The sequence below is a fragment of the Ochlerotatus camptorhynchus genome, unplaced genomic scaffold (assembly GCF_037179485.1).
Source record: "Ochlerotatus camptorhynchus isolate MF236.1 unplaced genomic scaffold, CSIRO-AGI_Acam_v1.1 ptg000180l, whole genome shotgun sequence".
NCBI lineage: Eukaryota > Metazoa > Arthropoda > Insecta > Diptera > Culicidae > Ochlerotatus > Ochlerotatus camptorhynchus.
This window is the reverse complement of record NW_027040670.1, coordinates 1014722-1041477: the sequence shown is the minus strand read 5'-3', so window position 1 is coordinate 1041477 and position 26756 is coordinate 1014722. Positions and strand designations below refer to the sequence as shown.

Sequence of the window (26756 nt, the reverse complement as noted above, 5' to 3'; positions counted from 1 at the left end):
CAGCTACATTTTGATTGCCGGAATTCGTTAACTTTATTAATATCTCGGTATGTTGCGTTATTTTTTTAAAGTTTTTGATATAAGTAAAATTCATAAGAGTAATGCCAACTATCTTTAAAATATTGATTTGTTCTGCAGATGCTTCGTTGAGCATTCGCTTAGAATAAATTCAACTGATTTCCCGTGCAACACAGATATCATGTTTTGCCTACTTTGTTACTGTTCGGTACTTCGAAGATGTATTCGTCTGTTAACTAGAGATTTCTTCGAATTGCATCCTGATGTGGCCGTTTTCATTGCTGATGCAGTTGCACCTAATAAGGTAGTACATCTGTTTATGTTTTTAGGATAAGTGTCTTAATAAGCATTTTTTTTTAATTAAGTGCTATGAAAAAAGTATTTGGCCCTTATTACGGGTGTCATTTCACAGGAAAAATGAAGGGAAGTGACGAATTCCCATCCACGCTGAAGTGATTCCTGGGCAAATTGAATAAGAAATCACATCACCGTGAGTGACAAGTTATGATTTCACTTCGTTTTCACCGTGATAAGGGCTTTTGTTTTGACCATGAATTGAGTGCAATATCAGAGGTTTTAATCGATAACTCTATAACGTCTTTTCGTATACGTCTGCAATGGAAAATTCGCATAGCAGGCGTTTACGAAAAGACATTATCTATTTTTTTATTGACAACCCTTGTCAATATCATTCAATCCCACCCACCCAAGACCCACTCGTGACAATCGATTTTACTTTCGTGGTGTACGTTAAAGATAACGTCGCATCTAGTGCGAACTATTGCGCATAATTTAACGAATATAGCGCACTAGATGCGACGCTATGTTTAACGTACATAACGAGAGTAAAATCGATTGTCGCGAGTGACTCATTTCGGTTTCTAAGTCTAACGACAGTAAATATAATGCAAGACTTAGTTACTACATCTGTTGAATTGTTAACCTTTTAATTCATATATTATTTTTAATTACGAGGAATATCTCTGTCATGCTCACTAGGTTAGAGCTAGTCGTAATGCTCGTGCTGGAAATGAACAGCTTAATACCGTGGGATTCCTCAAGATTGACGAGTATTCACGGCAGCAAATACATCTAATCGCTGTATTTTTACTAACTACCACAACGGAACAATATGCCGTATTCCGTCTGGGATCAAGAAGTTTTTGCTAATCCACCATTACTACTACGTTCCACAAAACGAATGGGAAGAATCATTGGATTCTCCCAACGTAATCCACGATTTCAACGGCCCCATACAAAAGAAATGTTTGGTAGTTTTAGAGCTGCTTTGCAGCAAACTGCATTAGTTTTCAAAAGCTTGTTGGAAATGGACGATAAGGAACTGTATTATTTAGTAGGATTTGAAAGACTATAGTTCGAACAAATGCTTATAAACAGATGTGACACTCCAGGAACGGCTTTGGGAATATATCTTGTAAAGTTACGTAGGGGTCCATCAAACTAAAATCTAAGTGCATTGTTTAAAATGAGCCGACGGACACTTGAACGATTCCGCAACAAAGCCAGAGAATGTTTATTACTGGAATTTGTACCCAGGCATTTAGGATTTGATCATATTGACCGAGAAAGCGTGGTGAGAAGAAATCTCATGATCCCAGACGCAATACACGGAAACATGGATGTTTCACTGGAAATGCGAAAAGCAATCGTCATCTGCGATGGCACGTACGTATATATTCAAAAAATCAGTAACTTTTCTTTCCAGCGAAAGTCGTACATCCTTCATTAAATCTATTAAAACCCTTTCTAATCGTTTGCTGTGATTGATACATAATTGAAGCAAATGGTCCTTATAAAAATATTAAGTATATTTTTTAAGTATATTAAGCATTAGTTCTGAAATAGTATCTTAGGCTAGGTGATGTTTTTATTTTGGACAGAGGATCTCGGGACGCTATGAAAGATCTGAGTTTATTCGGCTATGAAGCAGTGATGCCACATTCCAAAAGCCGGAATCAAGACCAACTGACAACGGAGCAGGCCAATCGGTTGCTTACCATCTGTCGATGGGTGATTGAGGTAGTTAACGAACTATTCAAGCGAGATTTCAAGTTGTTCCGTCAAGGTTATTTCAAAGCCAACAAAATAGCCAAACTCAGCCAAAACGCTTATTTTGGCATTCTGAATAAACACCTTTTTTGATTTTGATCTGAAGTGCCCAGATCCCCCTCGGCTGCAACCCTGGATTTTCGAGATTTTTAAAAATTTCATCTTTCAGAAGAGATTAATCCACATTCGTGATCTTAGAACTTCAATTTGAAGGTTTTTTAATGTTAATTCTTATAGATGTACTAACATTTTGTTTTTTGTTATAGTAACTACAGAAAACAGGCCGATTACCGGCAGGTCCAAATTGTCAAAAAATGGCCTTTTTCACCATGGGCGGGATATTTTATTTTGGGCTCAAATTTTCACCACACTTTGAAAAACTCTTCTACATTATGTGTTTCCAAGGGCAAATGATTTGGACAAATAGTTTTTGAGATATGACCAGTTGAGTGAGTGGTATTTTTGAGCTTTTCTGGTGGAAAATCAATGTTATTTAATCCGTTTTTATTTTTCCCCGAATACCTGAATATGGAACAACAATATTTTCATGTTATTTTTAACAACTGAAATATTATGTAGCTGTTAATTCTACCTAATTCTACTTGGAATTCTACCTGGAATGACCCATAAACTAACATTTCTCTAACATTTTTTTCAGGATCCTATCGGATCAGTCCCTCAACAAGCATCGGATGTCCGCGGTGCACCATCATCAGAACGGAGGAAAATTTGGGCAGAGCAGGAGTGTCGACGACCACGACGATTGCAAGGCGGATATCAAGCTGTTAATGATGGATAGCTTTTTCCAAGAACTGGAACCCTATTAAGGATGGCTTGTCGTCGCTGTGTTCCTCCGGTTCCAATTCATCAGCATTTCGTTGATGAAGTGGCTGCTTTTAGCCGTGATCAAGATGTATACGTTGATTCCGTGGAGATTTAAGAAGCGTAGTTTGGGTCTTTAACTATTTTGTTTGTATTACTTCTGCGTAAAGTTAACGATTTACATAGTTGAAGATGCTAATCGATCAATGATAATGCTCTGGTTGTAACAGAACTATGCTGTGGTTACCACAGTATTTAACTTTTGATCTTCCATATACAGTTGAAAAACAAATGTAGTTTGGAAACGGCATTTCTGATCGAAATGACGTCTTTGTTAATTAAAGAGCAAAATAATATCTTTCTGGGAAAAATAAACAAAAGCTTATTTTTATAGGGCAGGTGTACCAGTCATGGCTATTCCTTCCTGTTAAACTATGGGTATTCCTTGAGCAATAATTGGAACACAGCATAATAGTAACGTATAACCATAACTGGTACAGCGCTCTATAATAAAAAAAATAAAAACCCTAGATATCTCAAAATGGCTTGCAAAGAAAGCTTATGAAAAATGCACTTCAAACTGACAAAAATCGTTAAACAAAAACTTTTTGGTCAAAATTTTAAAATGTCTCAAACATTGTTTCATGAGTATAAATAACATTATTTAACGTTTTAATGAAAACTTCTAAAACTGAATCAATAATGCTTGTTCTACGATTTTTGTCAATTTTTAAGCGTTCATAATATTAAACATTCTTAAATTTTGTATTTCTCATGAGCTTTTGTTTATTTTATTTTTTTCAAAGGTTAATCAAGGACATTAAATTACTAAAAACATTTGTTTGAATTTTTATCCCAGAACATAAATATTATTCCATACAACTTTGTCTTAGACGTTATTTCGATCAGATGTTTCCGTGCTGCAATTTAATGAAAACTTTTGGAGAAGGTCAAGTTTTTCCGATTCGTTATTTGGCGTGGAACTGTACCGAGGGAAGCCGAGAAAATTTCCAACCCAAAAGATTTCCTTAACCAGACTGGGAATCGAACTCACTACTTCCGGCTTGGTAATGCCGTGCCTTTACTGACTAGACACATTACAGTCAACTCTCCATAACTTGATATTTTATATCTCGATGGATTCAGCGACCCCTTAATTTTTCCACGTATCGTACTCTCCATAAGCCTATAATACATGGCCGGTCACAACTTATACAACCTACGTCATTTATGCATGTTCCATCACGTTGTAGTTTTAGAACCAATGAGTCACTTTTCCAATCAGTTTTGAATGACATTTACTGCCACTCGAACTTAACATAACATAACATTTTGAGATATTTCAATCTAGAACATGGAGACAAGCTGTCCCTCTCCTTGGCTAGTTTTTGCACATTGTTGTAGGTGGGCGGGCTTAATTTCATGCTTTATAGTGGAGTGTTGGAGACGGTAGGTTTATGTCCGGCGTTGCTGGCTCATGCCGCGATAGAATGGCGCCATGGACAGGCGATTACTAAGCTTCCCTTCTCAGTAGTGGAGGCGAACCAGCCCCAGACTGAAAGCCTCCCTAATAAAGATAAATTAATGAATTCCCTTCTCAGATGAACCACTGCATGAGAAAACCAAAGATCTAGTCCAGCAGTGATAGTATCACACTTGTTACTCCTTTATTTGAGAGCCGTGTCGTAGCACGCTTACGTATAGGCACTAACGTTGGGTGCGATACTGGCGGGTTTTGCATTTTTACGCAGATAGATTTATTTGGGTTTGCAAGGGAATTATATTATTGAAATATTTCAGAAAGTGCCCAACGGTGCTCCTTCTATTTGCGTGACAAGCTTTCATTGTTGTTTTCATTGAGGTATTACTCAGGAAACAATGTTAAACATCATTTTTGTACATGGTATTGTAACTTATCTTATATGTGCTTCATTTTGATTTGGGATAAGTGTTTGAACTATGGCTAGGGATTTGCACTGTGGCGTGCTTCTATTGTGACATACTCATATACGTATTTTTGTGGTGCGACATAGTGGAAGCGTGTGAGCATAGTTGGAGCATATACCCTACAGCATTTTAGTCACTTGAAGGTGTGACTTGGGTCGAACTAAGATATAATAAATAGGTATAGGTCAAAATCAAAAGTACTTGAAACACGTTTAATTTTCGATTACAAGCACAAGTGCAGGTACATAATAAAGAATGGGTTATGATTGATCAGGTGAATTAGAGATTTCAATTATTAATTAAATTAGTATCCAAGTAACAATTTTGGTTTTATGAGGGTTCTGTAGACCATGATTTAGCATGCTTTAAAACCTCGATAAAACTTGCAATGTTACTTGGGTAATGATCATAATCATCAAACGAACTTAAATAAGAAAATTCAGAAAGTCTAATAACATTAGGTAGATTAACAAAAGAATTAGGATGCGGGGGTTCCGCTTAGGGAGGCAAGTGACCTTTAAAATTGCATAATAAATTTTCCTATTTAGTCTTGAACGTCAATAAAAAAAACGCAAGCAAACAAATAGCATTTAGCAAAATAAGAAAGATAGAAATAGTTCAGAAAATAAGTAAAAGTAGAGGTAAGTGACAATTGATAACTTTTAATCTTTTGTAGGTATTGTTTCCCCTGAGTTTATTGTACACGATAACTATATTATTCTCTCAATACGCAAAATCTCTGATATATGCGGTTAAAGCATTTGAGTCAACTTATTTCTTAGTGTTAAAGTACTTACATTTGTAAACAGCAGTCAATGTTAATCTATGAACTAAACCCTACGTGACTGTAAAATCGATCTTTTCTTATGTGGTATTGATGCATCGAAACTTGTTTAACTTTTCGCGGATGTCGGATTCAACGCGCCTATATCTACGGAGCATACGCAGAAGTGATTCGCAATTCGGTAGAGCTTACCAAAAGTGTTTTGAGCTTATGTAGTAGAATATCTAGGGAGGAAACCAAAATTAATCAACTTGCCAACATAGGCCATCACATTTATTTTGGTGGCACTCTTTAAATGATAATAAGCCTTTTTTTTCTCGCTTCGGTTGTCTCGCACGGCTTTCGGAATTTGCGCGGTTTGAGTTGAGTTAAGATATTTCGTTCGAAACGGATTTACTTATTCAATCGGTTTACTACGCGGTTTTATCTACGCTCACACGCCACAGAATGTTTTCCATAACTATCTTAAAACAACACACACGGAATCCAGTGTTCAAGCGGCCAACATAGACTAGTCCTTCTGCTGTATTGTTAAAGATAGAAGCAAAATTTATTCAAATGGGTCAAGTCTTGAAAACTAAGCTGTCACGCAGCTCCAGATTGACACCTAACAAAAAAAAAAACATGTAGACAAGCGGTCAACATTTTGGACATCGGCACAAAATCGAATTTTTTATGATTGTTTTGTTTATATGTGGCTTATTTAAAGTCACAAAAATAATGTTTGCCAAAGTGGACTCGAAATAAAATCGAAATTTCAGACAGCAAAATATGACATATCATGTGATTTCGGTTATAGTTTATGAGAGATCCTCAAATTTGCCTTTCTTGGTAATCTGTTTTTTGAATGATGAAATTAAATGTTTATTAGGATTCTAGTGAGTTAAAATTCTGCAGAGAAATCCCACAAAATGTCATGATTTCACATTTCACGACCGCAAAATTCTGTTCCGAGGGGCCTCATAGCCTAGTCAGTAAAGGCACGGTATTACCAAGCCGGAGGCGGCGGGTTCGATTCCCGGTCCGGTCGAGGGAGTCTTTCGGGTTGGAAATTTTCTCGACTTCCCTGGGCATAGAGTATCATTGTGCTTTCCACACAATATACAAATTCATGCATTGGTATTGGCATCGAAAGCTCTCAATTAATAACTGTGGAAGTACATTTAGAACACAAAGTTGAGAGCACGCAATAAGCTAATATGCGCTAAGTAATAAGCTTGAAATGCGAACAAGAAGAAGAAGAAATTCTGTTTTTTTGGCCGCGTATTTCCACTGTCCCTAGTTATTAGTGTCAACTCTAATCTGATCAGCTGCAAAAAATAACTTGATTAGTTGTTAATTACTTTGGGATAAGTAAACATTTGGTATTCATTGTTGTAGATCATAGCTATAATGGAAAAGTTAGCTTTTTTATGTTTGTGAAATTTTACCACCAACAACTTTGCTAAAGATCACTTTTTGATTGAGCGTCAAGAAAATCAGTTATGCAAGTTAAGACCTGGAGGGTCTTTTCGAATTTTTAAAAAAGGACGCGAACTCGTTGACGGTCGAAACAGAAGTGAAGTATGATTTTATTTCAATTATGAGTTAAGTACAAAATGCAAACTAAGCAGCGGCTACTCGTTGACAACAGCTTGAATTCCTCACGGGTTGAATGCCTCGATGTGGTGCAGCGTCAGCGTATCGCAGGTGCTCGGTCGTCCGGTGTGCTATATTGATGATTTGGTGGATCGGGTGTTAACTACTCCCCCTTTGGAATGTTGAGCCTCCTGGGTCAACGACTGGTAGAAATGTAGGTGTCAGCAAGTGTCGGTGGTTGATATATGTAATGCAGCGGAAGAGCCTGTGGTTTTTCGTGCGGTGTACTAATGTTGATTGAAGCGGTTTGTTGACGTGCCTTAACGAAGATATAGAATCCAATTAAGATGATCAATGTTGTGGTAAACGATAATCCTCCCCACGATGACCATGATGTTATATCTGCCTTTGTCTGCAGGTATCCCAATTTGTTAATGTTTTCTAAATGAAGTTGATGTATTATGTTAATGTTAACAGTTTCGTATGTTTGAATTCTGGATATGTTTAAATCAGTTGATGGCGTGAAGAACGGTTGTTCTACGACTCGGATTATTGCGTTCGTAAAAGTGTAGTTTTGAAAGGTAATAGAACAGTTTTCATAAACGATCAGATATGAGCCTTGTAGGTGTCTGTTCGTAGCTCCGCAGGTGTTGCGTAATGTATCGTTTACATCGTTCAAAACTACTGTAGTGGTTCCCATCTCAATGACTGGAATGTGATTGTAGACTGTTTCGTATGAACAGTTGCTAGGGGATCCTATTATGACGTTGCTGATGCATCTATCGTTAGACACGTCTTTTAGTTCAGACGTTTTACAAATGGTCCAGTTTGCTAATTTTGCACAAGGTGTTGTTAAGAGATACAGGTTTGACTCGCTTTTGAAGAATAATTTGCCAGGTATTATGATACGCTCTGCTCGATTAATCACGGCTTCTGCTCGAAGGTGTTGAAATGTGGTTTTGCTGAAGTTGGGGATGCCTACGATGTACAAGATGACTTCTCCATTGGTGATGACCGATGTAGTAACAAACTGCAAGGCTTCGTCTATCAGGTGCTGGTGAATTCCTTGTGTTTCTAATCTTATTGTGATTTCTTCAGTTTCATCTGGGTTTAACAATTTATTGTTTAAAATATTCAATTTTGAAAATATAATCGCATTTCTAATAGCTTCGATTTCGTCATTTATGAGATCTAAATTGAACATGATTTTAAGTGAATCTAACTCTTTTGATATTTCTTTAAAGTTTTGGGAATCTAAGGAAGTAATGTCGTTCAAGTAGTTGGTCAAATTCACAAGGCTTACATGTATTTTTTCGTTGATTTTTACTTGGTCATTATTATTGTCAACAAGGTGATTTATTGAATTGTTTATAGCATTAAGGTCATCTGAATCAGGAGATCCAGCCATCCATTTCCATGCTTTGCCTAAAGCGTCCCATCTTCTGATTCTATTGCTTTTTAGTGGTTTAACTTGTGCTAGCTTGTTTTTTACAGTTTTGATTCTATGTGCAAGTATGGGGTTTGTATTATTTTTTTCATTTACAATTTCTTCCAGATAGGCCACAGTGGTTTGGATAGATGTAACGTTAACGGTGTGTATAATTTTTGTGTAACCTTCTAATATTCTTCCGTCTCTTAATTTTACAACTGCTATGGGGTTTTTATCAAGGTTGTGGATCTGGAGGGATGCAAGGATGGGAGGTATGCTGAAATGAAAATGATAGGGGTGGCATTAGAGGAAGGTTGCAGGATTCACCAGAACTTCTCTAATTTTGGGTTCGTATATTTAAATTCTTAATGTTTGATTTATGTAGATTCTGATTTTTCTCGTTTCTCACTGTTACTCTTTGATTAGTTTGAACAAAATGTTTTTTGAAAATTGGTTTATGTTTGCCTTTGAAAATTTTATCCTTCACAAAAATCTCCTGTCCTGTTTCTAACTCTGGTGGTTCTTGTCGATTTTTGTTATGAGTGCCTAATAAATTTTGTTGTTTTTCCTTTAATTTAACAATTACTTCATCATATGTTTTGTTTCTTATTTCGTCGAGTTTTTGGACGGGAATGGAGTTATTTGATTTGCCAAAAAGAATTTCCTTGGGTGTTTTTCCGGTAGTGGAATGGATTGTATCGTTATATTTGTTCACGGAAATTGTCATTAATCTTTTGCAGGGATAGGATGGGTTTAAGGATTTTTCAATACGATATAATTCGGTAATTGTTGAATGGAAACGTTCAACTTGTCCATTCACTTCTGACTTGTTGCTAGGTGTCACATAAGCTCGGATGTTCAGATCTAACATTATGCCTCTTATTTCTGGTGACAAAAATGCTTTCTCGTTATCTGTTGTCACGGCTGAAGGAATGATGTTAGATGTTATAGTATCTTCAAATGCTCGGCGAATGTGAATAATATGTCGGGATTTAATTGGTATCATCCTTCCAAATTTTGAAAATTTGTCTATGCTAGACAGGAAGTAATTGTTATCGACCTGGTAAATATCTATATGAATGATATCGTATGGGTGGTTTGGGATAGGTGTTTCTTGGATATGAATTTTTAAGGGATGTCTGTCATATTTTGTAGTGTTACAAGTGTCACACGTCCGCACAAAGTCTTTAATTTTAGCAGAGAGCTTTGGAAAGTAATATTCACGCAAAATTTGTTTCTTGTTTTCATCAATGCCTCGGTGGGCTCTTTCGTGAGTCTTTTCAATTAATTTATCTTGTTCATTAGGGTCGATTACATCAATTAGAAAATTTTGTGTGAATCGGATTTTCAATAAGTTTGCTCTGCTAAAGTATTTCCTATATATTTCCTGAAGTTGTCCGAGAATAGTTTCAGATGTGTATAGACCAGTAAGCTTACTCGGAATGAAGAACTCTTTCATAATTGTAGTTAGAATTTGTTCTGTAAATCGAGTTCGCCTAATTAGAATTCTTTTGTAACCGGGAAAGGGTGTCGTCACTGTCGTTTCGGGGTTCGTGTTTGTCTGTTCAAGGATAATTTGAAGTCGAAATGCATTTAGTGGAGCTTCGGTTGAAATTATGTAGTTACTATCATCGTCTTCGGCCGAATGTTGTGTTGGGGTGAGTGAATTTATCTGAACTCTACTTAAAGCGTCTGCAACAACATTTGTCCGTCCAGGTTTATATATTATCTGGTAGTCGTGTTCCTCCAAAAACGACTTCCAGCGTTTTAATTTTGCATTGGTGTTTTTTGACGATAGAGAGAAAGTTATCGGTTGATGATCTGTTATTACTGTGAATTTTTGACCGTAGATGTAGTTCCTGAAAACTTTCAAGGCCCAGTAGATAGCAAGCATTTCTTTTTCTGTGGCTGAGAAGTTTTCCTCGGACTTGTTTAATGTCCGAGAGGCAAAGTGAATGGGTTTATCTTTTCCCATTTCGCCTTGACTAAGAACTGCTCCTATGGCATAATTAGAAGCGTCTGTGGTTATAAAAAATGGTTTGTTGAAATTTGGATACGTTAAAATATCACTAGAGGTGAGTATAGTTTTGAGTTTATCGAAAGCTTCTTTCTCTGTATCTTCAAAGCTAATTTTTTTATTTGATGAAGGGTCTCTCTCCCCTCTGAACAGATTTGTAAGAGGTTTTGCTATTCTAGCAAAATCTTTCACAAATCTTCGGTAATATCCAATTAGACCCAAAAATCCTCTTAATTCCTTGATCGTTTTCGGTTCAGGCCATTTCTCTATTGTTTCGATTTTATTTATGTTTGGTTTAATTCCATTTTCAGTAATTACGTATCCTAGAAATTCTACCGATTTTTTCAAAAATTCTGATTTATCGGGTTGGACTTTCAGATTCGCTTCCTGTAGTATTTTTAAAATGGTTTCTAAATTTTGCATAGCCGCTTCCAATGATTTTCCGAAAACAACGACATCGTCCATGTACACATAACAGATTTTGCCTATGTGTTCACGTAATACGTCGTCCATTGCCCTTTGGAAAATTGCTGGAGCGTTTTTTAAACCAAATGGCATACGAATAAACTCGTATTTGCCATGGTTTACCGAAAATGCTGTTTTTTCGATGTCTCTGGGATTCATCTTTATTTGATGGAACCCAGAGGCTAGATCCAGGGTAGTAAAATAACGGTTTCCACCGAGTTGATCAAGTATGTTCGAGATTTCAGGCATCGGATACTTGTCTGAAATTGTTTTTTGGTTTAATTTCCGATAATCTATGACAAGCCGAAATTTCTTCTTACCTGACGCATCCATCTTCTTTGGAACAATCCAAACTGGTGAGTTCCAAGGAGATCTAGATGGTCGAATGATTCCGTCATCTAATAATTTTGAAATTTGTGCATTAACTTCTTCCTTATATGCGACAGGATAAGGATAGGATTTTTGGTAAATAGGAATATCATCTTCTGTACGTATATGACATTCCACATTTGTAGTACATGATAATCGATTATCAGGGTTGTGAAAGACTTGTTTTATTGAATTTAAAACTGGGAGTAACGCACTAACAGGTTCTAATATTTGAAGTTAGGTTCACTTGGTTTATTTTACGTGGATTAGGGGAGGGAAAATAAAAATGTAAGGGAATGTTGAGAGTTGTGTCATTGCCAAACACTTGTAGGGTCGATGAACCAGAAATGAGATTAAAATCTTTTCCGAAAATTAATTCGGTTCCGATCAAACCATCGAAAAAGGTATGAAAGTCGAAAACCAAAAATTCTGATGGTTCACATCTTACGGGTTCAAATAACGAAAGATGTACCATTTCCGAGATAACGCTTTTCCCAGTAACTCCTTTAACAGGTTCATCTGGTATTTTTAAAATAGGTTTACCAGAGTGGTACGCCCAGTGTTTAGAAATTAAATTTACATTTGCGCCACAGTCGATAAGCAGTTTCATTTCACCCTTTGTCGTAGGGACTTTGATGTACGGAAGGGGGGAGATTTTGGCTTTCAATCGAACCATTTGCTCACCCATTCCGTATCGTTCTCTAAAAAATTTACGTTTGTCTCATTTTCCTCATCTTGGAGTCCTGTTAATTCTTGCAGTTCGAAAGTTTCTATTTCTTCAGCAAAATTCAAATTTACTTCATCAGGTTCATCGTAATCCTCTCTTGAAATATCTTCGAGTTGATGGGCAACTCGTTTTGTAGGTGGATTATTAGCCTGCATAGACTCGGATGTTGGTCTTGCAGTTTTGAAGTTTGGTCGATTGCCGTAATTTAGCATGCGGGATTGAATTGATTTATCTATGTCCATTGGCTCAGGTTTAGGTTGCTGTTGGTAGAAGGTCCTATTTGGGGCAAAAACATTTGTATTTTGCGGTCGGAATGGAGGTTGATGTTGAGTTTGGAAGGAATATGGTTGTTTGTTATGGGAATGTGTTTGGAAAGGAGTTTGATGGTTGGTTTGGACAGGATATGGTTGCCTAAAGTTTACTGGTGGAGGTTGGTAATGGTTTCTAGGTGGAGGTGGTGGAGCATTTTGATGGTATCTATTTGTTGGAACTGGTCTGGGTGGTGGAACTGGAATGTTACCACGAGGAGCTGGGATTGGTGCCAAAGGATTAGATTTGAAGGGAGCACTACGAGCATTTAGATTCAAAAATTCTACGCAGTAGTGGTAGGCTGACGCTAGTGATTTTGTAATTTTTGCAGAATAATGACAGAGGTTCACCTAAACCTCGGATGAACGTGTCAAGGGCCATCATGTTATAAAGCTTGATTAGGGCTGCCTCATGCCCTTTCCAAGTTTCGTCTGTAGAGATTGCTGAGCTGATCAATGTTATCATCTCGCGCACTCTACTGTAGTACGTTTCAATGGTTTCTTGCGGTCTTCTTGACATGACTTTTAACTGGTTGTCAAGCGTCATCAGATCGCGTTTGTCAGCGTAGTATAGTCTTAAAACATCTTTTATCTCACTCCAATCGTTTGGAGTGTTATTTGAAATGAGGATATCGTTTGCTTCGTTTTTTATTTTTCGTCTTACGGTCTTCATCACGAGATGGTACTCGTAACTATCCCGAAAGTCATTGAATAATTCAAGGCAATCTTCAACGTCGAGGATCCATGTAGAAAGATCTCGTGCGTTGCTATTAAAATCGGGCAAATCTTTAATGATACTAGGAATTTTACCTCTGTCGAGGAACCCTACGTTTGCGTCAATCGCATATCGTGGAGCTGGACGCGGTACGTTTGGAATGGGAACGGGATTTGGAACAACTAATCGTGCGGGTTGTAGGATTGGATTTAGGTTAGCTGGATTTGCCATTTTTTTTTTGGAAAAATTAAGATAACACTGCTAATTTCACTTCACTTCACTCACTTTTTTATTGATTTTTTTGTTTTGAGTTAGTAGCGCGCCTATCTGTGATATTCTAGCGGGTCACTTACGGGTGGTCCGGGTTCGCCGCTGTGTTATTAGTATTCGATTTCGCGTTTTTATGGTTTTGAATTTAGATGGTTAAAGTTTGGAAAATTGTTATGTTAGTTTGCGGTATTTTTGTGATATTTCAGGGGCTTGGATACTGTGGGTCAGTCCGCCTCCCTCTGAATTAGTATGCGATTATTTTTTTACGCACTAGCAGCTTACGGTGCGGTTTTGGCTTAAAACTATTTCTTTCTGTGTTAAATTGATACTCACAGTAGCAGCAGGAGCAGGGTTTTCATTTCCTGTCGATGGCAGCGATAAACTCCAATAACCACTGGTACGGGTAGCGGGTGTTCTTTTCCAGTGTACCTATTCGCCGATTCCAAAGACGCAAGTCGCTGATTTGACAGCAAGTGGAGTTGGATCCGGTCGTTTGGCTCCTCAAAGGTGGCTCAGGGCAGCTTCGTGATTAGACACTTATACAATTACTGGATAAAACGGTCCCGACTTCGGGCGCCAGTTAAGACCTGGAGGGTCTTTTCGAATTTTTAAAAAAGGACGCGAACTCGTTGACGGTCGAAACAGAAGTGAAGTATGATTTTATTTCAATTATGAGTTAAGTACAAAATGCAAACTAAGCAGCGGCTACTCGTTGACAACAGCTTGAATTCCTCACGGGTTGAATGCCTCGATGTGGTGCAGCGTCAGCGTATCGCAGGTGCTCGGTCGTCCGGTGTGCTATATTGATGATTTGGTGGATCGGGTGTTAACTTGCATATTGTGAAATTTTCATTGAACAGGGTTTTAATGCTCAATAAAGATTTTTTTTTCCTTTGGTTTTGTTTTCCGTCGATCTTGTTTTCCGTGCTGAGCACCAATGCTACCGACGCGCCAAGAAGGCAGCTCCCATACCTGGACCCTACCTTTCGACCCATCAACTCATGAACCGGGGACCAACGGCTTTACTTCCCTTCCGAAGGAAGGCGTGATCAGAGATGTTATGCCTCAGAACATCCCGGCGGCGCCGACTGGGATTGAACCCAGGCCTGCTGGGGTGAGAGGTAATCACGCTTACCACTACACCACCGGCACCGTTTGCTCAATAAAGATGGGTCATTTGTAAATTTGGACCTTATCTGAAAAGAATTACATTGTTATCATATTTTTTTTTTGTTTTCGTAAATCTACTTAGCCACTATCCCAGCATCTGCTCATCAATTCCCACCCAACAACTTGTCATGAAGCAAGATGCTCTCCGTTTCCCGATTTAGGTCAATGATAAACGAAAAAACAATAATCAGAAACCCAAATGTAAGGTATTTCCGTGAACTCATCTAAAATTAAATCTTCCCTTTGAGGCCAGGCCCAACAGCATGAAGAAGGCTTGAGCTCATCCATCGCTCGAACATCGCCCGCCGTGCAAATATCAGGCTACACGTACCACATGTCAACGACACATATTCAACTGTCAAATTTGCTTATAATGAACATTTTAAAAACGAAGATAAATTATCTCTCCCGTGCTCTCGCACGGCGACTGACGCGACGCACCGTCAAGAAGATGATATCGGGGCAATCCTCACGCGATGAAAATTAAAATTCCTCGTTTTGGATTGTCCAGGGACGTGAAAATTGAATCCGCGCGCTGTCGTTCATCACAGCAGCGATTGTGCGATTATATTGAAGAACTGCCTGCATCAGTCAGCAGCGAGTGCATCGAACCTGCGTTCCTGCAACGTTGTTGAGGGTGTGCCACTTGACACCGCTGCTGGGTCCAACTGCACCCAGGAACAATGGAACGGTATCGTGTGCGCTAATTGATCGCGCGAGCTGCTGTCCAAATTGCATTGTTCAAACACAGTCAAGGGGCGAGGGGTGGTTTGGTTCGTTCGAATGTTTTAAACAACCAGGCAGTGCGAGCAGAAAAAGAAACATTTTACCGGGGTTAAACGGTCAGATTTTTCAACATGAATGACTTCATCTTGGCACTCCGAGTGAGAGACAGTACCGTTTTAATGAGTCGTTACTTTCGCACAAAAGAGCACACCGAGAGACGAGGGAGTGTCCTCGACCTCCCGGGTGAACTGTACGACCGTCGGCGGCGCGGCAGGGCCTTCATTATCGGCCATTTTGTACTGGGGACCACCGCACATATTTGCACAGCTGTCAATGCAGAAGGGGTGGTTTGCTGAAATTTTATGAATAACCCTCGCCCGGAGTGATAAATCAATTGCTTCAGGTCTTAATGACACTCTTAATAGGTTCCTAGCCGAAACGATACAAACAGTCCGAATGGCAGCCTCCCGGTGCGGTATGCTTCCTCTTAATAGCGTGACGCTGGGGCCTCAAATCGCCTAGTCAGTAAAGGCACGGTATTATCTAGCCGGAGGCAGCGGGTTCGATTTCCGGTCCAGTCGAGGAAATCTTTCGGGTTGAGCATTTTTTGGACTTCCCTGACCACACAATTTTCAAATTCATGCATTGGTTTCCATAGAAAGCTCTCAATTAATAACTGTAGTAGTGCTTCAAGAACACTAAGTTGAGAGCAGGCACAACGCTCACAACAGAAGCGTAAAAGCTTAGAAGAAAAAAATAGTGGAAAACAAATAGACATCTCTGGTCTCGCTGATGGGTGCCGTAAACTGCTGCTTCTGTTGCCGATTGTGGAATAGTGAGGCAAAATGTTAGAATTTTCATCACTATAGTTGAGCCAGCAAAAAAGTTTAAGTTTAAGTGATCCCACTGTGCCGATCGATCGCACACAGCGCTGCCACCGCCATTAGATTCCACTGAATACATACTTATGCCGTGTACATAACTCACACACAAACATCTCCGGCATGGGCAGAATTGAATTTATGACTGCGCTTTTGCACGCATCACTAAACATCTAGTTTTATTTATTTCTCCCTCTCTACAACCAACTCGCCGATAAGTGCCGCCACCATGTGTTTCTTATTTTTCGAACACACCAAAGTGTCAACATAAATTTAGACGGTCACCAACCACTGTAAGGCGGAGGGAGGTTCGAGGTTCGAGCTCATAAAAAAATTAGCGTGACAACACAAACAGCATCGAACAACAACGGGTGTTAGTTAATTTAGGGATGGGAGGTTGTTCCCCGTTTCCGCAATGGATTCAACGCAGTGAAGGGCGATAAACGCGTGAGACATGATGGTCTTTTGGACTAGGATCGGAGGGTATTTTTCCCAAGCTAATAGCTTGTTGATGCCAGTAAATGAGTTGGATGTGTTTGTAAATTAGGATAAATTATAAATTGCATGGGGTGGAGTTATTAGAAAATGCAAGGGATATTGCAACCGTTTGTTGGAAAAAAATGTTAATAGGGTAGAGAACTACTTCGGCCTAATCGCCCGTTTTGGGCCTATCGTGCAGAAAACTTCCAATAAATCCATGATTTCATAGTTAACACGTCAATTATGCATTTGGTACGATACTTTAGTTAATAAGCTACCGAACGAAGTCAATGAGAACACGTGATATGAAGGTTTGCACCCATTATTCCCAAAAAAAAGAAGCGCTCCCGACCGAATCAATTTTTATCTTCATCCGATAGGCCGAAGTGAATTCACTGGTGTTACAATTGCGTTTCAATGCGTTAGGCCGAGTTTGGCGTCAAGAAGTAGTTTTAGACTTTTGACAATATCTCAACGATTGGTTTATCTTTATCAAATCTTTTGGTACGTACGGAAAGGTAAATAAATTTGGAAGCCATCAAAGATAATAACATTCCGTTTGGTGCTAAACTGCGCTAGATTAAGAAAGACTATGTGCGGGATGTGCTTAATAGGCCGGAAATGGGGTAGTTAACCCTATCGCTGAGTGAGATCGGAAAAGTTTGACATCGACGCACATTCTTTACTAAAAATAGCTTTCTTACTTTACTTTTGCCGACGTCCCTCGGGATTTCACCTACATTACAATGTTACTCGGTTCATGGCTGCTTGCCTCCAATTTCTTGAGCGTCCCACACTTCATGATCATGCTGCACTTGGTAAAACCACCTAGCTCGCTGCACTCCTTTGCCTGTTGTACCGATCGGGTTCGAGGCAGACACCATTTTTGAGAGATTGTTGTACGGCATTCTTACAGCGTACCTTGTCAATTGTGCCTTTCCAGCTTTAGCGGCTTTCTGTACACTGGGCTCGTCATATAGTTGCGCCAGCTCGTGATAAATTCTTCTCCTCCATACGCCGTTTTCACATACCCCGCCAAATAAGTAAATTTTTTACTCATATATGAATGTCGCTCATATATGAGTAAATGTCCCTCAGATATGAATAACATTTAATCATATTCTAGTAAAAAATTACTAATTCTTTGAGTGACCTACACGGTTACCGCAAAATACTCAATAATAACTATAAAAGACTCGATATTGACTGCAACAGTAAACAAATGACCCATATATGAGTATTTGTTACTCAAATATGAATACTTACTACCTACTTTTGTAGTTGTTATTACTTATAAATGGATAAAATTTAACTCATTTAATGGGTACTCCCAGTTTCGCTCGAAAATGCATAGTTTGTTGTCATTATTGGGTGTTTTGCCGTTACCGTGTAAGATTTTACGAATTTGAGAGAGCGGTATGAGAGAACTACCGGAATCATGTGCATCATTTACAAGGTATGCTTACTAAGCATTGCTTAGTATACCTGGGATGGGTTTACCAGACAACAAGGGCTTGTGGAATCCGTAATAAGCACGACTTCCGGCAATAAAGCATCTCCGAAGCAGCTAAATTTGAAAAAATGCAGTTTTTTTGCTTGATTTGTTTTTCGTCGATCTTGTTTTCCGTGCTGAGCACCAATGCTACCGACGCCAGAGAGGCAGCTCCCACACCTGAACCCTACCTATCGACCCATCAACTTATGAACCGGGGACTAACGGCTTTAGTTCTCCGTGATCAGAGATGTTATGCCTCAGAACATCCCGGCGGCGCCGACTGGGATTGAACCCAGGACTGCTGGGGTGAGAGGTAATCACGCTTAATATTTGCAGAAGCAACATTAAAAAAAAATAAAGATTGAAAATAGTCGAACATTATTGAGTGTGTCAATTTAGAGCTTCGAATTTGGTGCCTCCACGGTATCTGTTTATTTTTTTTATTTCAAGTTCAATATGTCCCATGGTTCAAAGGGTTGGACATGAGCCGTCACTTTATACGCGTTATGTCAAGGCTTATGTCCAATTGCTGTTCGTTAGACTCGCACTTCTATCGAATTGGGCTCTCAGGCAGCAATTTATGTGCGTGTGGCAGTGGTTATCATGATATCGAGCATGTTGTTTGGTCATGTACACTACACCGTGTTGCCAGATCTGAGTTATCCACATCCCTCAGGGCCCGAGGAAAACAACCCGCGATACCCGTTAGAGATGTCTTGGCTAGCCGAGATTTCGACTACAGTGCTTTTCCGATTTTGTCAGCACCTTCTCAAATTTCAGGCTGACAAAATCGGGAAACTGACAAAATCGGGAAAATATTTCCGATTATTTTTTGATCAAAACTATTACAGAATAATGGAATCCTTATAGGGTACGGGATGCTATGGGATAATACGACCATCAGCGCTTGTTTACGTGTTTTGCAAAACAAATTTAATGGAGTTTCACCCATAATCACTAGAAGAGCTGCAGAACAGTCATCTGGGAAATTGTTTAGCCAGACCTGTATTGAAGTTGGCACGGGGTGGTAACAGGACCACGCTGAAGCGACTACTTCGATTGGGGCTGGTACTTCTCATACTCTCAGTACTAGCTGACGTTGCTAGATCGCTGCTCCTCTTTCCATTCCAAGTGCCTTCCTCTGGACACATTTCATCGACGACATTCTCCACGTTAAGGACAGGCGTCTCCCTTGGCACTGTCTCGCACCTTGGACAGTCGAAGACCACATGCTCCGGCGTTTCATCCACGTTGCCACACTCCGGCCAGAGGGGTGACGCTGCGTGTCCGAACCGATGCAGGTATTTCCTGAGGCAGCCGTGGCCAGACAGGAACTGCGTCCGGTGGTGGTTGACTTTTCCGTGTTATTGGAGGCGAACCAGCCTAAGGCTGAAAGCCTCCTAAATAAAGCTAAATAATAATAATTTTCCGTGTTATCTGTTCACCTAGGTCGAAAGAATCGGTAAGAACCGATGTGTCCATCTACCGTTATCCACCGTGTTCCACTCCTATTGCTACTTTGCCAAAGACTCCGCTTTCACCACTTTCCGTACTCTACCGGCTTCTCTCCGAATGTAGCACTCACTGTCCTCCGCCGGGTGATGCCGATAGGGATCATTCCGGCGATAGCACATACTGCTTCCGATGAGATGGTTCTGTACGCACTCACGACTCGCATGGCCATGAGCCGGAACGTACTGCTCAGTTTCCTTTGGTTCTGCTTCGTTTTCAGTGCTGCAAATCAGGCTGGACCTCCATACCTAGCCAGAAGACGCCTCTTGATATTGCTAGGAATAGAAATGTTCAGCATGATTCTAGCTATTGTGCTGATGACCTTCCAAGCATTCTCACAGACATATTCGAAGTGTCTGTTGAAGTTTAGCCGGTCATAGTTCGTCACTCCCAGGTATCTCAACACGCGCTTCAAGGCAAAGACCAAGAATGGATCCTTGTGGAGCTCGATCTATGCCCCAATAGACTGATGCAAAATTTGAAATTTTCTCTCCACAGTTAACCGGTTTCAAATCGGGTTCTGATTAGCCTCCGAAAGCTTAAACTCATTTGATAAGAAACTGACTCGGCACAAACCATTTGAAGTATACATGGAAATTACTATGGGAAAACCAAATGTTTTGTTCATTATCTTCTAGCCTTTTTCCATATTGTACTGTTAACAAGTTGTATTGCTAATTTTATGGGAATTTTTATCAGCTACAACTTTGCAGAAAATCGTTTTTCAGCCAAACGTCAATTTAAATAGTTATTAATTGTTTAAGAGATTGATAATCTTATGGCAAGATTAAGCAACTGTATTGTGGGCAACACTGTATTCTGCAGAGTGACATAGTAGCCATGAGTTTTGTCCTCTATTCTACGCGCCATAAGCACCAATGTTGCCTGCTGAACAGTTGATTGAGTATAAGATCATAAGACATCAGTGACTTGAATCATTAATAATTTTTGTTCCTTACATTTGATCGAAAAGTGGTCTTCAACATAGTTGTAGCTGAAAAAAATTTCAACAAGCTCAGCTATCATTTTCTAAAGAAGAGTGAACTGGTGAATTTTGAGATATATATGAACCGAAATAATGGTTTCCCCATAGTAATTTCCACATAAACTTCAAATGGTTTGTGCCAAGTCAGGTTCTTACTTAAGGAGTTCAAATTTTGGGAGGATAATCAGGACCCAATTTGGAACCATTTAAGCACTGTGGAGCGAAAATTTCAAGTTTTGCATCAGTCTAATGTCCCATATCTGTCTCGTAGACCAGAACCCGGTTGAGGAAATAACTCCTGAGGATCCTGCACAGGTATTCAGGGACCCTCATTCTATGCAGCGCTTCGGCGATGGACTCCCAGCCGGCGCTGTTGAACGCATTCTTAACGTCGGTCGTTATCATGGCGCAATATCTATATCCTCTCCACTTCTGTTTCGACGCCTTCTTGGCTCTCTTGACCACTGTCCGGATTGCATCCACCGTTGATCTCCCTTTCTGGAATCCAATCTGCCACTCCGACAATCCAAAACAAAAGCTGATAGGGCTGATTAGGTTGAAGCATTGTCCCTTTCAATTAACGATGTTATTTATCTCTGTTGAATTCGAGAATTTGCGATGACGAGTGTCAGATTGAAAGTCAATCAAAACTTTCATATACAATTCAATGAAATATGTAATGCTCTTTTTTTTTACGTATAATTACGTCTTTGTCGACTATACTGGGGTGGAAATCAAAAAATATGTATGGTGAAATATTGTTAGATTTTGAACGTTTATAACTTTGTCGTTTATAGATGAAATTAAAATCCAAATACGCTAATCGATAGGATATTACTCTACAAATCTGCTGAAATAAATAGTTTTCAAATTTTCCATAAAAAAAAACTTTTGAAAAATGTGTAAATGATAATTTTATCAATGTTTTCTGAAATAAACGTTTTCCTCAAACCCAGTCATCATAATCGAGTACCATTTGGCTGCACATTGTTCTGTTTGAACCTAAAAAGATATAAAACAGCGCTGCTGTCATGCCTCTGCTCATTATCGCTTCGGATGGCGTGGCATTGGATCCTGCAGCAAGCAGGAGCAAGTCAGCGGCTAATGTGGTGTTTACATCTATGCGGATTTACTAGCACTGTGTAAAAAAGTAGCCAGCATAATGTAAGCAGGGCATCAGAGTCTACCAGTATGCGCTAGCAAATAAGCACAGATGTAAACACCCCTAGAGGTCGATCACTGCGTGATCACCTTGACAACCCGCGATGGGGTCGAAGGAGCCTGGGTTCAACTAGATCACTCCAATCCCCCCACCCCCCTCTCCTACACTGACAACCTGAAAGTAACCAAACTACAATTAAGTAAAATTATTTCCATTAATGTTTTACCCACTTCTGCCCATAGAGCCAAACATTCAAATTTGAGAAAAAAATTCGCTTACGATGATGATTGTGATTTATCAACAACTGACTGTAAAACATATCTGGTACCTCTTTATATGCAATTCGATTAATATGCAAAGTACATCCTTTTTTTACATATTCTGAACAAAAGATACTTTCTGGCCCGCCCAATTCATAAAAAAAACGGCGGGAAATCCTGTCAGGGGCGGAGCTTAGAAAGTATTTTTTTAGCAGAATATGTAAAACAGGATGGACTTCGGATGTTAATCTAATTGCAGATATGTTTTACAGTCAGTTGGATGCGAAGGATCGTCAGGCAGATAGTTCTCCAAAACGACCCTAGACCGCTGCAGAGAGAGTTCGGTATTATCAAGACTTCGGTTTGCTTACAGTTTCCTACGCGCGCATCAACATGATTTTCTATATACTTTCCTAGTCAAAACTTTCTCAAACAGAGCATAGATGAAATATATCAATTCTCATGTGATTTGAGGTATCGCACAATGGATTTTGATCCAAGTCTAAAACTGGCTACTTCCCTAGGGGTTTCCGGAAATTCACTGGATGTGGCCAGCGTGATCCTGGCTATTCCTTATAATTTCCATTGAACAGGCTGTTGAATGTCAATGTAATTCAATGGTTTTTGCCCATATTCAGAAACTGGCCACTTCTCCGGGGGATCGAAACATAGCCAGGTATGGCCAATGTGGCACTAGGCCCAACAAATGACTACCATTCAACTAGTTTTTGAATTCTAATGAGATTTGAGGTGTCTCATAATAAGTTTTATTCGTTTGAGGTCGCAATTAGCCTCATGCCTCAAATAAACCGCAGCATGTTCCGGTCAAATTTCCGGAACGGGTTGATCGATTTCAAAAAATATGTGCTCTATGTGACCATAATACCTTTCATTTAGCGGCTGTTGATTGGTTTATGATACTCGGTCCTGCGGGTTCTTAAGCATACAAATGGTACTTTTTATAATAGGTCCAACCATGATGCATTTTTAGGTCCAACCATGATTTTTTTTATAATTTTATTAATTCATTGCTGAGTAAAAACTTTCAATAAAATCCTATTAGAGAACACAATAAATTATTATTAGAAAAAGTAGTGTAAATTCCTGTTCAATGTGATGCACATAAAAGGAGCGCCACATATCATATAGGTTTACATTATAAACCGTGTAAAGTTCTGAGACTTTTCATGAAATGTTGCAAATATTGTATACAAAAGCTCATTTTTGTAAACAACTTTGGTTACAAGTTGCTCGTTTGCATGAAATGAAACACAAGTTAACGTGAATGAATATTTACATCACAATTATAATTAAGAATTTTTTGCTGTGTAGAAAGGTAAACTTTTTCACAAAATAAACATTTTTAATGCCCATATATGCATAGGTAAAACAAAAAACACGGCATACATTTAGACGCACTGCGCTGTCTATTATGATATAAATGGATCCAACCAAAATCCATTACCTTACACCAGGGCAAGTTGAAACGCGTGGGGAAGTTGAAACGGTAGATGTATCTCTTAGCGGAAGTGAATAAACACTGAAATTATTTCTTATATAGTAGTTGGTGGTAGCACATAATGCCTCTCAAAAATAATTACAATGAATATTCATTTCCGCTAAGAGATACACGTACCGTTTCAACTTACCCCGGTGTACCTTAACTATGATGCTTACTATAAAAATATTGAACAGGTGGAAAACCTGTATACAAGCTTTTGCTCTGACTTTGAAATCCAATAACTGAATCCCCCTAATTTTCAATTAATGTTGTACTAAGCACCTACTTATTGGAAACCAGACGTTTGATTTGAGAATAAAAGTCACAGTATTCTATTTTGCATCGTTTTACGAGCACGCTGTAAACTACATAATGATGATACATGATAATTTATGTTAGGGTTGTCCTCCAAATTGGAGAACAAAGAGGTGCTTAAGCAACGTTTGATCGTTTTACTCCTTCCTCCCCTACTTCGCTGACATATGAACCAACATTTTGTTCAATATTGAAAGTACCGTCTTCTGATTCTTCTGATGACTGCCTGTTGTGTTATCATAAAATGCAACCTTCAATCTTCTCTGCTACAGAGACCCAATTTAAAACTACTGATGGAGCTACTGAAACAAATTAACGTATTTTTTGGCAATTTTTGACGTAGGACTACGTCTGTGATTTTTATATGGGGGTACACTTTGTGAAAACCGAAAATAGAACATGTAACACAATTATGAAAGATTTTGAACGTTAATAACTCAGCTGCCCCTAGACCAATTTCAACAATTTTATCACAAATCGATCAGAAATATTTCTACGCATCTGCTAAATTTAAAACATTATTATTTTTCAAAATGTCACTATGGAAAATTGCACGTATGTGCAACTGTTACTATGATAGTGATAATTATCACCGATTGCCTGCGAAAAGCGATTTCCCTAAAACAGATTTCAAAGTTGAATTCCATCCGGTCTCACCAAACGGTGTTTATTCAATCACCACGTGGTGAGTGGTGGTATTCTCAAATACACAACGAAAGGCTCCCCGCAAGCAGCTAGCTATCAAGGCTGGCCTCAACCACCGATCGGGTTCAGTTCCAATCACCGTGTGTGGTGGTGTCCGGTCGTCGGCATCAGCAGCAGCAGCAGCAGTGCTTTCGGCACGTGGCATTAAACAGTACAGAACGAAAGGCTTCCTGCAAGCAGCGAGCTGCAGCCCACTTGAGCTCCATAGAAGGAGGAAGAAGCTGCACCACTATTGATCGGAATCAGTAGCTCTTCGTGAGTCGCTGTGGGCCATCTATGTCAAGCGCGTCATTCTAAAGAGTAGAAACGGAGAGAACCCCACTCAAATTCCTATTCCTACACAAAACACAAACTCCTGCTGCAGTTAACAAATAAGATTTATTATATAAGACCACGTAGTTCTACGTAATCATTGCGTACAACCCCATAGGGTTGTCCCTTGTAGTTTTTTATGGTTTTATCTCACAACATGCATGGACTATACTGGGGTGATACTCCAAAATATATAACGGCTTGTTTAGGAACCCACATTTAAATTTTCATAATTTATTACATTCCAGGAAAAATACTTGAACCAACATTGAATCATAACCGAATCATTGAAATAGGGGAAATGGGTCTAATGTTGGCCTATGGATCTAAGATTGGGCCCATCGCTAAAAATCTGCTATTTATCAATTTTATCTAGATAAACGCGTCATTGGGACTGTATTAATGAATATTTTTGGTCGCTATTGAACATTTAGTCGTTTGCTGAATTTATGTATGAGCCCAAATTAGGGACATTTAGGCCGACATTGCATCCATTTCCCCTACTTGAAAAATTTAGGCATAGTACATAATAGTATATTAGTCAAAAATGCATGACATACATTTTGCTGACAATGAAGCAATGTTTTTATTACAATTATAAAAAAAAGAAACAGGTACATTGGATGAAAGACCTTTGCGTTGAATTGATTGACATTCGAATTACAGCGAAGTGTAAGAATAACAATTATTCATAGCGTAGAGTTTGCGAATTCATGTTTAAAAACTCATAGATTTATTGAAATCTGCAGGCTGACAAAATTGTGGATAGACAAAATCGGGAGCTGACAAAATCGGGATAGCACTGTATTTGAATTTAACTTATGTGTTTTTAAAACGGATAGATCTGAGGATTTAGTAGTTAGTGTCATCTTGTGCTCTCCCAAGTTGTTAGCTGCCCATCGGTGTACCCCCATGTTTGTCTTTTTCATCAGTATGTCGCTAAGTTCGAGATCAAGAGCACATTGCTCTCCAAACCTTGTGTTCTCAATCCCTACCCTGCCATCCATTTGTTGCAATTTTTTACCCCTAACCTCGAGATAGCCGCGAGTAATCGGCCTCCGCTTTACGAACGTTAGTTTTCAGTTATTTTGCTATCCAAACAAAGGATATTGGCTCCGCAAAGCTACAGCAAATAAGCCTGGAAAAATAAACGCTTTATTTAAAAAAAAAAGTACTAGAGTTAACTACCCCATTTCGGCCCATTAAGCACAACCCGCACGTAGTCTTTCTTAATCTAGCGCAGCTTAGCACCAAACGGAATATTATTATTACTGATGACGTCCAAATTTATTTACCTTTCCGTACGTACCGTAAGATTTTAAAAAGAGAAACAAATTGTTGAGATATTGTTAAAAGTTTAACACTGCTTCTTGACGCCAAACTTGGCCTACGGATTCTAAACTCGGCCTAACGCATTGAAACGCCAATGAATTCACTTTGGCCTATCGGATGAAGATAAAATTGATTCGGTCAGAGCGCTTCTTTTGTCTTTGGGAATAATGAGCTTGAGCTTGATTGACCGCCCACGGTTGCTACTCTATTATTGCCAGATCAGCTGTAATTACACAGAGAACCAATAGACGATGCTTGGGACTAGCAATCATCCTCAATGTGTAAAAACTGGTGATCTTAAATTAGGCAATACCAGCGCCGGCCGCGCCCGAACACAGGTCAAGAAAGGAATGGGAAGGATTGTGTTGACATGACACTCGCTTTGATGGAAGCCGAGAACA

The 26756-nt window shown here is 39.2% G+C and overlaps 1 protein-coding gene across 1 annotated transcript in view; it reads left to right on the top strand.

Moving 5' to 3' along the window:
* Positions 1-19919, top strand: part of LOC135701954 (uncharacterized) — a 61986-nt gene extending 42067 nt beyond the window's left edge. The window contains exon 3 of the mRNA XM_065222903.1: positions 19721-19919. Coding sequence (XP_065078975.1) covers positions 19721-19919 — 199 coding nt within the window. The remainder of the gene's footprint in view (positions 1-19720) is intronic.
* Positions 19920-26756: the final 6837 nt, after the last annotated feature.